At 38.0% G+C, this 13768-nt stretch overlaps 1 protein-coding gene across 1 annotated transcript in view; it reads left to right on the top strand.

The window, feature by feature from the left end:
- Positions 1-13768, top strand: part of LRP1B (LDL receptor related protein 1B) — a 290821-nt gene that overhangs the window by 17647 nt on the left and 259406 nt on the right. Inside the window, exon 4 of the mRNA XM_041406020.1 lies at positions 10524-10686. Coding sequence (XP_041261954.1) covers positions 10524-10686 — 163 coding nt within the window. The remainder of the gene's footprint in view (positions 1-10523; positions 10687-13768) is intronic.

Raw genomic sequence — 13768 nt, 5'->3', positions numbered from 1 at the left:
ATGATAAGGACAGGATATGCAAAGGGTCAGTTTGCTTGCATAAAATTGATGCCCTGAGTGTTATCAACATGTCACCCAGCAGCTGCCACTCCATGTGCTGGGCCAGGCATTCACTGTGACAGTTCTGAGCTGGGGACAAAGTTTGGGATCTCTGTGCATGTGTAATTCCATAACATTTCTGTCACACTGTGTAAGCAAAAATAATGAGCTGACTGAGGAGTGTGTGGGGATCTGTGCCACCACTGGCAGTTCAGGACACCCTTGCTCTTTTTGGTAGTTTTGGAATTGTCTTGAATGTCATTTATTGCTCTTTTACTTAAATGCATGATCACATTTTTTAATTTGGGGGAGTTTTTCTATTGACATATAAGGAGATAAGTATAATGTGTTTTGAAAGATTAGTTCCTTTTCTCTTAGTGCCTTTTCCCTGTGCATATACTGAAAATATGTACTTTACTTTTAAGACTCTTCAGAGGTGCTATTGTTTTGTCACTGAGTCTGTACAACTGGTTGCAGAATTCAGATTTGTTTTAAACAGTCATAACCCCTGCATTACCTGCAGAAACAAACCCACTGAGAAAAGGCAACTCAAGGAAGATGAAGCAATAGAAAATGTGTTTTATGACAGCCTGTGAATGTGCTGTGATCTGTTCTGCAGAGCACAGCTGCTGCAGGCTGGAGGGACGAGGGTCTGAGGAGCCCCTGGGGCTGTGCCCCTGCTCCATGCATTGTCACACTGTGCTGCCTTTGGCATCCCTCAGCACAGAACTGAGCTCACATCGGGGTAGGCAAAAATTTTATAGGTAAAATTTATTGCTAGGAGGAATCCAAGTGGACCTGGAGGAGGTTGCAGTGCAGATTGGTCTCTCTCCTCTGCACTTTGCAAGGGTTGGGACAATTTGTTTTTACTGTTTACATGAAAGGAACAGTGATGTAGGAAGAAAGGCAAAATGCTGTGTTTTGTCTTTTCCCCTCTAAATGTAGAATATGTCAAAGGAAATACAGGCTCGATATTAGGAAAAAGTTTTGCACAGAAAGAGTGATAAAGTTCTGGAATGGCTGCCCAGGGGGGTGGTGCAGGCCCCATCCCTGGGTGTGTTTAACAAAATCTGGATGTGGCACTGGGTGCCAGGGTTTAGCTGAGGTGCTGGGGCTGGGTTGGACTCGTTGCTCTTGAGGGTCTCTTCCAACCTGGGGGTTCTGTGAATAACAGAGAATAACAGACACTGAGGTTTAGAACCTGAAATGCTGGGGGATATACAAGGTGGGAGTGGTTGGCACAAGGTACCTGGAGCTTCAGGGGTTGTGAGCAGGTGGGATTATGGGCTCACTGCTTCCTGGGGTGGGCTGTTTTGGGAAGGGCTGGAAGCCTTCTGAAAGCAAAGGTCAGGTTCTGACATATAAGCACATTGAGTTGGAGTCATATTTCTGGAAGCACCGGCTGTGTGAGTGATTGATGAGACTTTTAATGGGATCTATGGTGCCACTCTGGTTTAAGAGAATGCTCAGGTAGACCAATAGCAGCACCATTGGGGTGATGAGAGAAATAAATAAGCAACAACAAAAAAAAGCAGTGTCCCAATGTCTGCTTGAAAATGGATAGAAAAATAATTTATGTATAAATCTAAAGTCATGTTTTATTTTTATTTTTTTATATTACTGGAAATAAATTCACAAGGAATTGTTTTATTATTTTAAGAGCAGTAACAATGTCAATATTTTAAGTCTGGGCAGTTGTCTGTTTTGGTCAGGTCACATATAATAAATAACAGTCTTCTCCTCAAAGGTTACTATTTTGATATTGAAAATATGTAATAAATGGGTGAAAAAAAAGGACAGAGAGAGGGAAAGGGAGGATGAGATAATGTTTACATGGGATGCATTGATTATTGTCTGTTGGCAGCAATGGTAGGCAGGAAGGGTTTTATTTGTTTGTTTTTCTCAGATGACTTTTGTAGGTGCTGAGTAGTGATTTCAGAGTCTTGCAGGAGTGCCAGCCTGCTGATGGCATGGTGAGGATCCTTCTGCTAGAGGGAAAGGAAAAGATGAAGAAAAAAGCTCAATGTCCTGAATATAAGAAGCATTTTTTTTTCTTTCCCTCTAGCAACCCTAAAAAAGAGGCTTTTTATCTAGTAAAGTACATGATGGGGTTTTGTTTCCAAAATACTGTGTGAAGAAATGATGTGTATGTTTGCTAACTGTGCAGGTCGTATTTTTTTTAATTGGAGAATATTTTTAGATTGTCTAAATTCTAATTCTCAACTGGATTTTAAATGGACTCCGTATGCAGATTTTAATTATATTTAAAACAAGTTCTATTTATTTTAGCAATAAAGTTGGGTATTCTTGTGGGGGTTTTTTTGTTTTGTTTGTTTGTTTGTTTTATGGGGTTTTTTTTGTGTGTGGTGTGGTTTGTTTGTTTGTTTGTTGCAACTGTTATTCTCCTTTTCCTTACATATGTTTAAGATGAAGACAAAGACTTTTATGCCCAATGTGAATGTGTCTGTATAACAAAATTAGATACTCTACAGTCAGTATTACTTTCTGATTAAAACTAGTGTAACAATTTCCTTGGGGATTGATTTACTCCAGTGGGTCATGGCATGTCCTGCCTTTCATATTGTCTAGAACATTTATTGCTAAGAGCAACCAGAGTAGGCAGCAGATGAAATTATCCTACAAAATTATGGCCTGCATGGTACCTGCAAGAACCTGCAGCATATCTGGATCCTGTGAATGAGAGTTCTCTAACAAATGTTGCCTTCTAAAAAACAATGCAGAGTGAGTTTCCTTTCCTGGGTTGCCTAACCCATTCTTTAAGAGTTGTCAGACATAATTCACTTCTCAATTATTCCCAAAAAGCATGTCTTAAAGCACTGTTGCTTACCTCTGGTATTAAACTGTTCAAACTTTCTCTGGAAGTCATTTCTCTTAAATACTTTACATTTTGAAAGCAACTCCATAAATTTATTGGCATCTCCTTGCATTGTAATCATCTGCTACTTAGCCTGTCTGTGGAAAAACGCTTTGAGTGGCTTTATTGTTGCGTGATGATGGTTTATGGGGTTCCTAACCCATGCAGGGGGCACTCCTAGGGAGGTGGGAGGTGGTTGGAGGAGGGGAATGTCACAGCCTGGAGCAGCCACACCACGTCCCCACAGCAGCTCTCGAGGCCACGTGCTCGATGGGATGCCTGTTGCAGCTGAATTATGCTTTAATTTTAACAGTGGGTGACTTAACTGCTTTGAAGTAAATAACTGGGTTTGATTTACAGTCTCACTAGATTTATAAGAAGCTGTTGAATGTGCAGCTAAAAAGAAAAAAAATAAGGCTGTTATAGCTATGTACCTCTATAAATCTGTCTTTATTGTTCAGCATGTACATGGGCCACTGGGACCCCATCACAGGTTTGCAATCACTGGGCTATGTGTCTGAGACTCAGCAATGCAGAAATTAGGAATGTTATGGTTTTCAGCTATTCTTACAAATTTCTGACATGAGATTGATGTCAGAAAATTCACCCTCTGCAAAAATCTTAACAGTCAGGATTAAAAGACAGGGCCACTCACAAGGCTCTTATTTAATTGTTTCACTCTCTCCTTGCTCCTTTAACCCGCTGGCATCACAGCCAGCTCTGTGATGCAGGGCCCAATAACAGAAATTTCATTCATCTTACTCATTCCAGAAGCTCGATGCATTTCCTGATAGAATCATTCTATAACAAAAGTAATATAAGAAATATGCTTAAGAATGCTTAAGAATTTAGGGCCAGATTTTGCTACCCTGTTGTAAAATTCCTGGGAAAGGCACAAACATATCTGGGGCATCATCACATTTCCACTGGGAGCGGTGTAAAGGAATTTGTTAGAAGAGGATGTTGCTGATGATTGCTGTTGTCATTGTTGTTATATTGTTTTTTTGGACCCTCAGTAGAAGAAGGAAGTTTATTAAAGCCACATTTTCACATTTCTCTCTCAGTACCTGCTCAATATTCCACCTCAGCCAATGCAGAATCGTGGAATCACTGAATGGTTTGGGTTGAAAGAGACCTCTAAGATCATCTCATTCCATGAGGGGCACCTCCCACTGTCCCACGTTGTGCCAAGCCCTGTCCAACCTGGCCTTGGACACTTCCAGGGATGAGCCACAACCACTTCCAGCCACAACCTGTTCCAGTTCCTCACCAAATGCCCAGAATTTTTCTTTTCTGCACCTGCTGGGAAGCTGAATGCCTGAATCTCAGAGCACCTGAATCAACCACGTCTCTGAGAGACTTGGTGTCTTTCTGAGCTATCAGGATGCTTTCATTAAGTATTCATAATATTTAGATTATTCTTATATTTTTGAAAATTCTTTAGCTTGGAGAAAATGCTATTGTCTCAGTGTTCACATTTATAGGTTTTTAATGCAGTATATTATGCTCCAGGGTTGAAAGAAAGCCAACAATATTTTTGTCAGTAACCAAATTGATTGAAATTGAAATGCTTTTACTCCGCAAAGAAAAGGAAAAGCTTTCTCTTCTTTTGAGGAACTTGAAGTCTAGATGCTTTAAAGTGCTTATTTAAATTAGTATATTTTAGGTTCTGCATTGTGCTTCTAACAAAGAGTATCTGTGAAGGCTGATTTAATTCAGAGGAATCAGATATTTGAGGATGAGTAATTTGAAAAAGATGGATGGATATTTTTCACTTGATTTTTCATTTCATTTTTCATTTTCATTTTTTTCATTTTCAACTTATGTAATAATCACTCCGGACATGACTGTTAAAAGTTGAGACACCAGTGTGTCTGACTTATTGAATGCTGACATCTTTAATAAAAATCATACTTTTAAGTGGCATTGCAGACAGAATTATGGCAAATTCTTGGTAGTGGAAGAGGCACGGAGAAAATCCATTCCAGCTTCACTTTCCCAAGGCACAGTGTCAGTACAAGGCTGTCTGGGCTGCTAATTAGGAACATTAATGTCAAAAGAGTGGCACAGCAAAGGCTGTGCTGCTACAGGGTTTCACAGCTTGTCATTTTTGTGTTTTAACACTCCTTACCTGCTCTCACCATCAATGGCTATTGGAGAAAAAAGAAGAAAAAAGTGCTTGGTGCTCCTTGTCTTGTTCCAAACTTGGCTTTTTACTCAGTGGAGGCAAAAGATTTTTTTTTTTTTATTCCCAGACTTTCTGCTTGCCTTTGCAATAAAGTTTGTTTGTTCCCTGATAATTACACAATTTTATCTCTTTTTGTCTTTCTAACTAGATAATAAATTAAACTAAGTCTGGCCATGCCAGTTTGGACATTGCATTCAGAAAGGAGATGTAGGGGTTATAGAAGAAAAATTAGTAATTTAAAGCAATCAAAATAATTCTTCCTTTAAGATCAATTTTTACAAAAGAAAAAAAAACCCAAAACAACAATAACAACAACAAATAAGGAAAAAAACAAAACAAACAAAAACCCACAAAAACCTAAAAAACAACCCAGCCCTTCCATGTGAAAAACAAAGATTGTTTTACGCACTTTCAAGTATATATTTTTAAAATATATATTAATGTGGGGAAAATCTAAATATGAACTGAATACTGATTTAAACATGCATATATGAGGAAGTTTTCATTGCAGTAATGTCCAGACTAAGGAAAAATTGACTATATAATGCAGTAGAAGCTAAGTTCTTTCCCTAAAATAGTGAGAAATGGTCTATCTCTTTCATCATTGACAGGAAACATATGGAGATTTCAAGGAATATTTCAAAATTTAATTACATTTCATCCAAAACCATTTCCCAGTTCAATCAGAAGTTTCTCAAAAACAGTCCAACAACTCCAGAATTCCACTGAGTAGTTTGCTCAGATCAGTTCTTACATTAAAAACAAGGAATGTTTATACTGAAGCTTTTAACTGGAAAAAGCTTGCTAACTTTTGTTTCTACATCTGGGAAAAAAGAAATCTGTTAATATAATGCTGACTTTAATAGACAGTCCATGATTGCAGCAGTAACAGTAATGCAAGAATGTCACTGCTTTTCCCTCTCTTCTGCTAAAAATCCGAAGTCTTGTGCTAGTCTTGATTTGAAATGGAAATAAACGTAATAATTCATACAAGTTATATGGAAAATCAAAGTGAAAAAAAAAGAGCCATTCTATTTTTCTCTGATTTCCATAAACCATGGTTTGGCCATAAGACATATATTTCCAGGACCCTTTGAAGATTTAGCCACCATTATATGAAATTATTATTTTCTCTAAAGGTCTAATAATGTCTGTGTGTTTAAAAGGCATAGGAAAAGTTCACTTCCAGGCACACTTTTGCTGTGCCCACAGTCTACATAATGTCATTAAGTAGAGCAGAATTTAACCTATATGCTGTCTTAACTAGTCTTTATGAAGTCCTTAAGAGGAAATCCTAGTTTTTAGAAAGTAATAAAGGAAAGATGATCACATTTGGCAGAAATGCTCCAAGGAAACTGTTATTAATATAGGAAAAGCCCTCAAAACTATATAGAAGATTACTCAGAATAAATATGTATGTTTTCAAGGGGAAACATTTCTTTTTAGAGACTTCTGAAACCGTGCAAATGAAAGAAAAAAAGATCAATTGCTTTAAAGATGTGAGTGGACCAGACATCTGCACATAGTGGAGTTTATATATGATGAAATAGGCATGAAATGAATTCAGAAAGTTCTTGAGTACAAAAAGGTTTATATATATTTTAAAAGTCCCCAGTTCAACCAGAGCCTTTGCTCTGTGGTTTACAGTGCATGCAACTCGTGTGACAGCTGGGGAGCCATTCAGAGCAGCTTCATGCAGAGCTGCTACCAAACCATGCAGATAAAATGGGATTCACACCACCTATTCTCAACCAGCTGAGGGGATTTCTCATGCAGAATTTAATTTGGTGGGCGAGTGGACCCAGAAAATTCTTTACAAACTTCTCTCATGAGAAAGTGGATGTGTCCAACTCAGGGGGCAGGAACAGAGACAAACCCCAGGGCAGATCAATGGTGCCTCCAACACACAAATGCCAAATGTGCTCAGTGCCCACAGGAATTGCTAGGGACAGTGATGGGATGTTTGGAGGGAGGTGTTCTTTGCATAGCAGGAATGAAGCACGGACAGATGACTCTTCAACTTAAAGATGAAAAGTGGTGTGTTTATTACAGCGCCAGGCACAACCAGAACAATTTCCAAAGGCATGTGTGAAGGATCACAGACTCAATTTATCTAAAAAATATTACATATTCATATAATTCCCAAAACACCTAATACATATTCATTACCTAACCCCACTTACCCCTATTTAGTATTAAAATGTATCATAATGAGTCCAAAGTTCCTTCACACTTGTGCAGTTCCTCACCTAAAATGTGGCATGGGTTCTGAAATTGGTCAGTGGGTGCTGAAATGGGGCATGGGTTCTAAAAGGGGGCATGGGTTCTGAAATGGGGCATGGGTTCTGAAATGGGTCGGTGCTCTGCTGAGGTCAAAATGACCCTTTACTTTTGCCTTGTAGACAGGCTTTGGTCCCCTTGGCTGCAGCTCAAGTTTCAGGGCCCAGGTCCTCTTCTTTTTCACAGTTAGATCAGCATCCTATTCTGTTTCTTTAAAAACAGTAAAGACAAATACATGACTTATATCTTAGCCTTAACTATTCCATCTGCTAAGAATTAACTATCCCTTATTATTTCTTCTTGCTGTACTCTTAATTTTTTCTATCCCCCCCCTAACTAAACCTAGCTGAACTTTTAACTCTTTCAGTTTCTTTAAACCCTTGATTCAGGACACCTCTCTGACAGTCTGTTCTTCTGAAGAAAATGACTGTGAATTAATGTGTTGCTTGTTCTGGAAACTGTGATGAAAGTGATGAAGGATGGCATGCTCTGGAAAGAACAGATTTACAAGGAATGCAGTTGGAATGAGCCTAAACCTCTCCAACAGCCCGTGCTGCTGGGAGCTCTGTGCCCTTCACAAATCCTGCTGGGCAGGGAACTTGGATAAATAAGTGTTCAGAGCTACCAATGCTTATGGTGTGGTATTGCTTCTGGATGTCTCACTTTTCCTGGAATGCTGAGCTCAATTTTAACTACCTAATGCAAATGGTTATCCCTAATATGACCTTGAACAAATTATTCTTGGTTTCCATTAAAAAAAAAAAAAAAAAAAAAAAAAAAAAAAAAAAAAAAAGTTGTTTGGTGCAATTTCTTGTGACATGTTACCAAAAACCTAAGGAAAGAACAGAGCAAATATTTTATAACTGTAAGTACTGCCATGTTAACAAATAGGACAACATGTGTGTGATGTGCCTTTCACATATGTATCACTTTTATCTCAAAATAGGTACATTTTTCACACAATAAGAAAAATTCCTCCAAGTGGCTGCTACTTAACCTTGTTCCTTTTCATCCACTTCTCAATGTACAGTAATTTCTAGAGCTCTCATTGCAGGAATTTAATTACTAGTTTTATTTCTACAAATGTTTGAAATTGGATCCCTTTTGTACCTTTTGTCCTGTTTAAAAGATATTTTCTGAAATGTTTCTGTTACACAGAAGCTTATCTGCAATTTTCAAAAGTCTCCCTGAATCAGTAAACCATAAATTTTTCATTCCACGAGTCCACCTTTAGAAAATGGTGAGCAGGCACATTGAAAATGCTTTAACTATTACTGATTTCCAGAGGCACAGAGTTTTCTTCTGGCATTTTTAAAAGCATGTCCTATATTTTGCTTGGAGAAAGGGAGGAGGAAAAAAAATGTGTTTTCTTCCTATTGTCTGAAATATATAAATGCTCACATATCTCACAGTGCTTCTGACATTGGCCTTCTCTGGAGTCTGAATATTGGGCTAAATGGAGCATTTCTTTATTCTGGCTCAGCAGATCTTGGTAATAGGACCTATCAGGCCCAATATTCACTTTGAATTAAAAGGGAAATGAGTGGTGGAAGGGCAGGAATGGGAGAGACAGAAGACAGCAGTGAACTGTGTAATGAGGTGGCTGAGGTGGGATACAGTTGGTGTTCCTGGTATTTCACTGAGTAAATCTTGTTTAAGTTACCTACACTTTGAAAGACAATAAATGAGCTTCCATGTCTGTTTTAAGTACAAGGCTCATAAGCCCTGAGTTATCATCAAAAACTCAATGAATACAATTTTTGTTTGATCAAGTTTACTTACTATTCTCCAGTGCAGAGTAGATGGGATGGAGGCAACAGGTTTTTTGGTTTTTCTTTTGATTGTGGAAAGTAAACCTGAAAATCCCCCATCTGAAGGATTACAAACATAAAGAAAACTAGAAGTTAAAAAAAAAAACAAACTAGCTTCTCTGTGTAATGATATTTTATCACACCTGGCTTCTTTTATCATGACAGAATCTTGGCTTATGTTAGCACTATTTTGGAAACACTGTAATACAATAAACTTAAGTTTTTAAAATCAAAAATCATTTATATTGATCATTGAAAAAATTTAACAGGATATATATTTTCTATTAATTGCAGTATTCTTTACTAAAGAATAACTAATTATGTCCTACAGAGTGGTATCAATACAATGCTGTCAATAAGAAGAGGAAGAAAAGAAACCTTAGTTAAATAATATTGATAAAGTTATGTTCTTTGCACTTCTCTGTACTTTTGCTTACTGTAACACTAAGATGGTGTATGGACAGGTCAGCTGATTTATAAGAAAAATGGAGGATTTATAAGGCATTACAGAGTGTGGTTCCAGGATCCCCAAAGGAAAAGAACAGAGTGAGCAGTTGTGTTAGGGTGCTGTGAAGCTGCCACAGAGGCCTGAGAAGGAAAACTTGGTTGTTAGTGAATGTCTTGATATTATCACAGAAAATTTACTTCAATGCTACTTCTTGTGGCAACTGTCAGAAATCTGGCAGCACCCAGATAACCCAGAACTACAATAAAGAGGTTTTTTAAATGAAAATGAATGAACATTTCATGGTTTTAGCCATGCATATCACTTTTTTTTTTTTTTTTTTGTAAATTTCTGTTAAGTATTTCTGGTCTGCTTTTAGTCCCCTCTAAATATAACCAACAAACTCCTCTAAGCTTTACCAATGTGCCATCCCCAGGGTCTGTCAGACATCCTAGAACACTAAATCCAGAATCTGAGTGACTTCAGAGCTGCCCTCCCCCAGCAATCTGGTACCACCAGTGTTTCAGCTGCTTCACAGGTGCACCATCATTCAGTGGTGCTGCTTCTGAGGAGAACATAAAAAACACAGTCACAGACTTAAAAATATTTAACAGAGCTCAAAAAATATGTGTATCTTTCATACCATTGTGGTTGCAATCAGATGCCTGTACTTAAAAAGGAAAAAAAATTCTCTCCAACCCTTATTTATGTACTGAGAATTGGATTGCTTATTAGAAACCCTACAATAGATGTAAAGCAGCCGGAGCTCTTTATGTGAGTGGAGCATCTGCTGGCAGAGCAGCCAGCAGTCGCTTTCTTGGATTGAAGCTGCACTCCTGAGCTCCTTTTTCTTTCTCTTTTTTTTTTTTTTTTTTTTTTTGGCAGATGTGCAGCAAATAGCAATGGACTGGATCACTGGGAATTTTTACTTTGTGGATCACGTGAGTGACAGGATCTTTGTCTGCAGCCAGAATGGGTCAGTGTGTGTGACCCTCATCGAGCTGGACCTGAGCAACCCCAAGGCCATAGCTCTCGATCCAACATCAGGGTAAGGTTCTTTCTTTGCACTAGGATTTATTTCACTTGAGTCTGTGCCTGCACATCGTGTATCTGTTCCATGCAGGTGTTTTAATAACTATTTTTTCTTTGCTGTATTGAGTTACTTGCGTAGTTGCTGTACTAAAGCCATAACATGTAATGAACTTGGAGCAAATAGTTAACTGTGTTAATTGTAATCATTATTGCAGCATGTGCCTTGTGACTTTTCAAAATGGAATCAAAACTGAGAAAGAAATTTAATCCCTGCTTGTCACAACATTTGCTTTTGTGTTTGCTTTTCTGTAAGTTGTGCTTCTAACTAAAGGATGTGGGAAAGGAGTTTTTGAAGGATTTTTATGATTTATCCCCTAATTTACAGGAATATTGGAAATTAATTTACTGAGCTTATTTATGCAAAAAAGTGGAAGAAATTTTACTATTCTTTAGAGGGTCAGCTCTAATGGTAAAATTACCATTTTCTGTTCCACAGATAACTACATTCAGTGCCAGTTGGGAATTAAGCCTTGATTAAAATACAGAGTACTAAATGTCCTCCAGTTTATAACATCCACCAGCTGGGAAAAGTTTTTAAGCAATAATGATATAAAAGCATTACTAAATAGGAGTAGAAATAGGATCAAATTAATTTATAACTAAATTTTGGTAAGGGTCTTGAACAAGCATTTTACCTTGGTTTTATTAGTCACTAAGTAGTTCAAACCAAAATCCCTGATGGAATATGTCCTAAACTGCCATAAGCCCCTTCTCAACAAATACAAAAATATTTACAGTAGAACAGCTTGTCATCCATATGTGGACTTTTGTCAGTCTTTATTTAAAGCCTGAACAAATATTAAGAAGCATTATCACAATGACTTCAGTTCTGACAGGAACAGCTTGCATGTAAAGTTTACAAAGAAGTTTGATAATGTGATCTTGAGTATAGCTGTATTTCTCTCTGCAGCAGATGGTAAGCTTGACTTGATCTGACTGCAGAGTTGTTTAAAAAGAAAAATAAAAATTCATATAGAAATTGATTTTCTGCACGTTCTGATCTGAAAGAACTTGAAGCTTTCAAATTTGCTGACAGCAGCCTTAGCCTTTTTTCTCTGCCTTTACTTGTATATTCTTTGCTGGATTTACTGGATGAATCCAAAGCTTGTCATTAGCTAATCTTATCTGTCAGGGATGTAGGGATTGTGCCCAAGCCTTTGGTTTTGTGAGGAGGGACAGAAAAATGACAGATTTCAATTGTTATCTGCTGGCTGCAAACCATTCCTGCTCAGAGCCACCTGTCCAGTGCCACGTGCGAGGTGAGGAGTGGGGAGAGGGAAGGGCTGGCCTGTAGGAAAGGCCACGAGTGACCCTGGTATTTTACACTGTGGTTCTTATTAAGCATTCTCCATTTATTTTGTGGTAAAAACAACGTGTGGAAAATTTTATCAGAGTGCATGTTTAGCAGTTCAGCAGTTATTTCGTTACTGGGTTTTTTTGGCATTTTTATTAATGATCTGATGTCTGTTGTTCTGTTAATTAGATACCTCACACATTTTAACTGCTAAACCCCAATTTATATAGTAATTATGTTAGTTTTTGACTGGGTTTTGATCCAGAATGCAAACAGATAATCAAAAAGCACTCTGGCTATTTTAAAAAGTCTCCTGATCCTTTGTTTTGTCTTTTGTTTTCTGTCCTTCTTTTTTTTCTTTTAACCCTTTCATGCTGATCATAGTTGAGACTTATTTTGGTGTCAGAGTTTTGGGGTGGTATTGCTCTCTGGGTAACTTGGTGGCTTTATTTGATTTTAAAAAATCACAAAACCATCCATACTAAAACCTATATTGTAAGTTGAGCTCCAAATGAGTCGCTGCTCACTCAGAGGGGACCATTTCCAATTCTAAGAAATTCAGTGTGTGATCCCAAGCCTTTATGTCTGTGATAAACTTCCTGTAGTAGCACAGGGTCAAGCCCTGCTATTCTTGCATGTTCACACCCATGTGTTACGAGTTTAGTTGTGTCATGAACCAGAAATTCTGGTTTTATCCATAAACAACCAAGTCATGGTGGAAAATTTGCTCGTTCCAAATGGTTCCCCTCGCTGCACTCATGAATATCTTTTGTGAGTGTGGTTAATTTTACATCTGTGTGCCTGCAAGTTCTGTTAGATGTTTAGTGGTGATGTTTGATATATTCTCCTATGAGCTTACAATGGAATTGGAGCTACTAAGTCTCTTTCATATCACACAGGGAGTGAAAGAATTTTTCAAAAAAGTTTATTCTCATAAAACTGAATTTGAAATTGAGGGGAAAAAAAGACTTTGCTATTCATGCAGCTCTTGAAGAGCCACATTTGTTATGTTTCTCTTCCAAGCACGTTACTTTGGCAGGATTTCAGCACTTTATCAATCAGAACTGTGTTTGATGTTTTGGTTATTCCAGACTAGATCTAATGCACAAGCACCAGAAAAATACCTGCTTCCCCCTGTGAGCTGTAACTTACCTAGTTAGGGGTTTTGCAGTGCTGGTACTCATCTGTTACATCAACTAATTATCAATTAAGGGTAGTACAGTGTAAGTATCAGCCCTGTGTTAAGGAGAGCATTTCCAGGAGCAGAGAATGTGCCTGCACTGATCACTGGGAGCACTTCAGAGCCCAGACATGGCAGTGAAACATGGATTGAAGGAAAAACTGGGACAAGAAGGGTAGGAAATAAAGTGGCAAGTGGTAACACAGAGGGAGAATAAATTGTTTTACAATAATATATTATCTATCAAATGCCTTTGAACTAAGATGTTTGGCTCCATATGTCTGCAGTTGATAGCTTTGATAAATTTTAATATGGGACTTCTTTTCTTCAGTGGTCAAGGAACAGAAGCAATTACTTTTGCTGGTCCATGAAATTGGTGTAAAATTGATGATGGTGCTGCTCACTGTCAACACAAAACAAATACAAGACTGGGTAGAATGGGTTTAGCTGAGATCCTCAGTTCAGGTCTGCTGTACTCACAGGGAATGGTTTTTTGAAGTATTTCAGCCAGTATTCCATTGGCATATTCATGAGACTCTGATCACCAGACACTGATGATGGGGA

This window comes from Onychostruthus taczanowskii, unplaced genomic scaffold (genome assembly GCF_017590055.1).
Source record: "Onychostruthus taczanowskii isolate IOZ18803 unplaced genomic scaffold, ASM1759005v1 scaffold10, whole genome shotgun sequence".
Lineage (NCBI taxonomy): Eukaryota > Metazoa > Chordata > Aves > Passeriformes > Passeridae > Onychostruthus > Onychostruthus taczanowskii.
The sequence above is the reverse complement of the archived record's forward strand: the minus strand, read 5'-3'. Positions and strand labels throughout refer to the sequence as shown.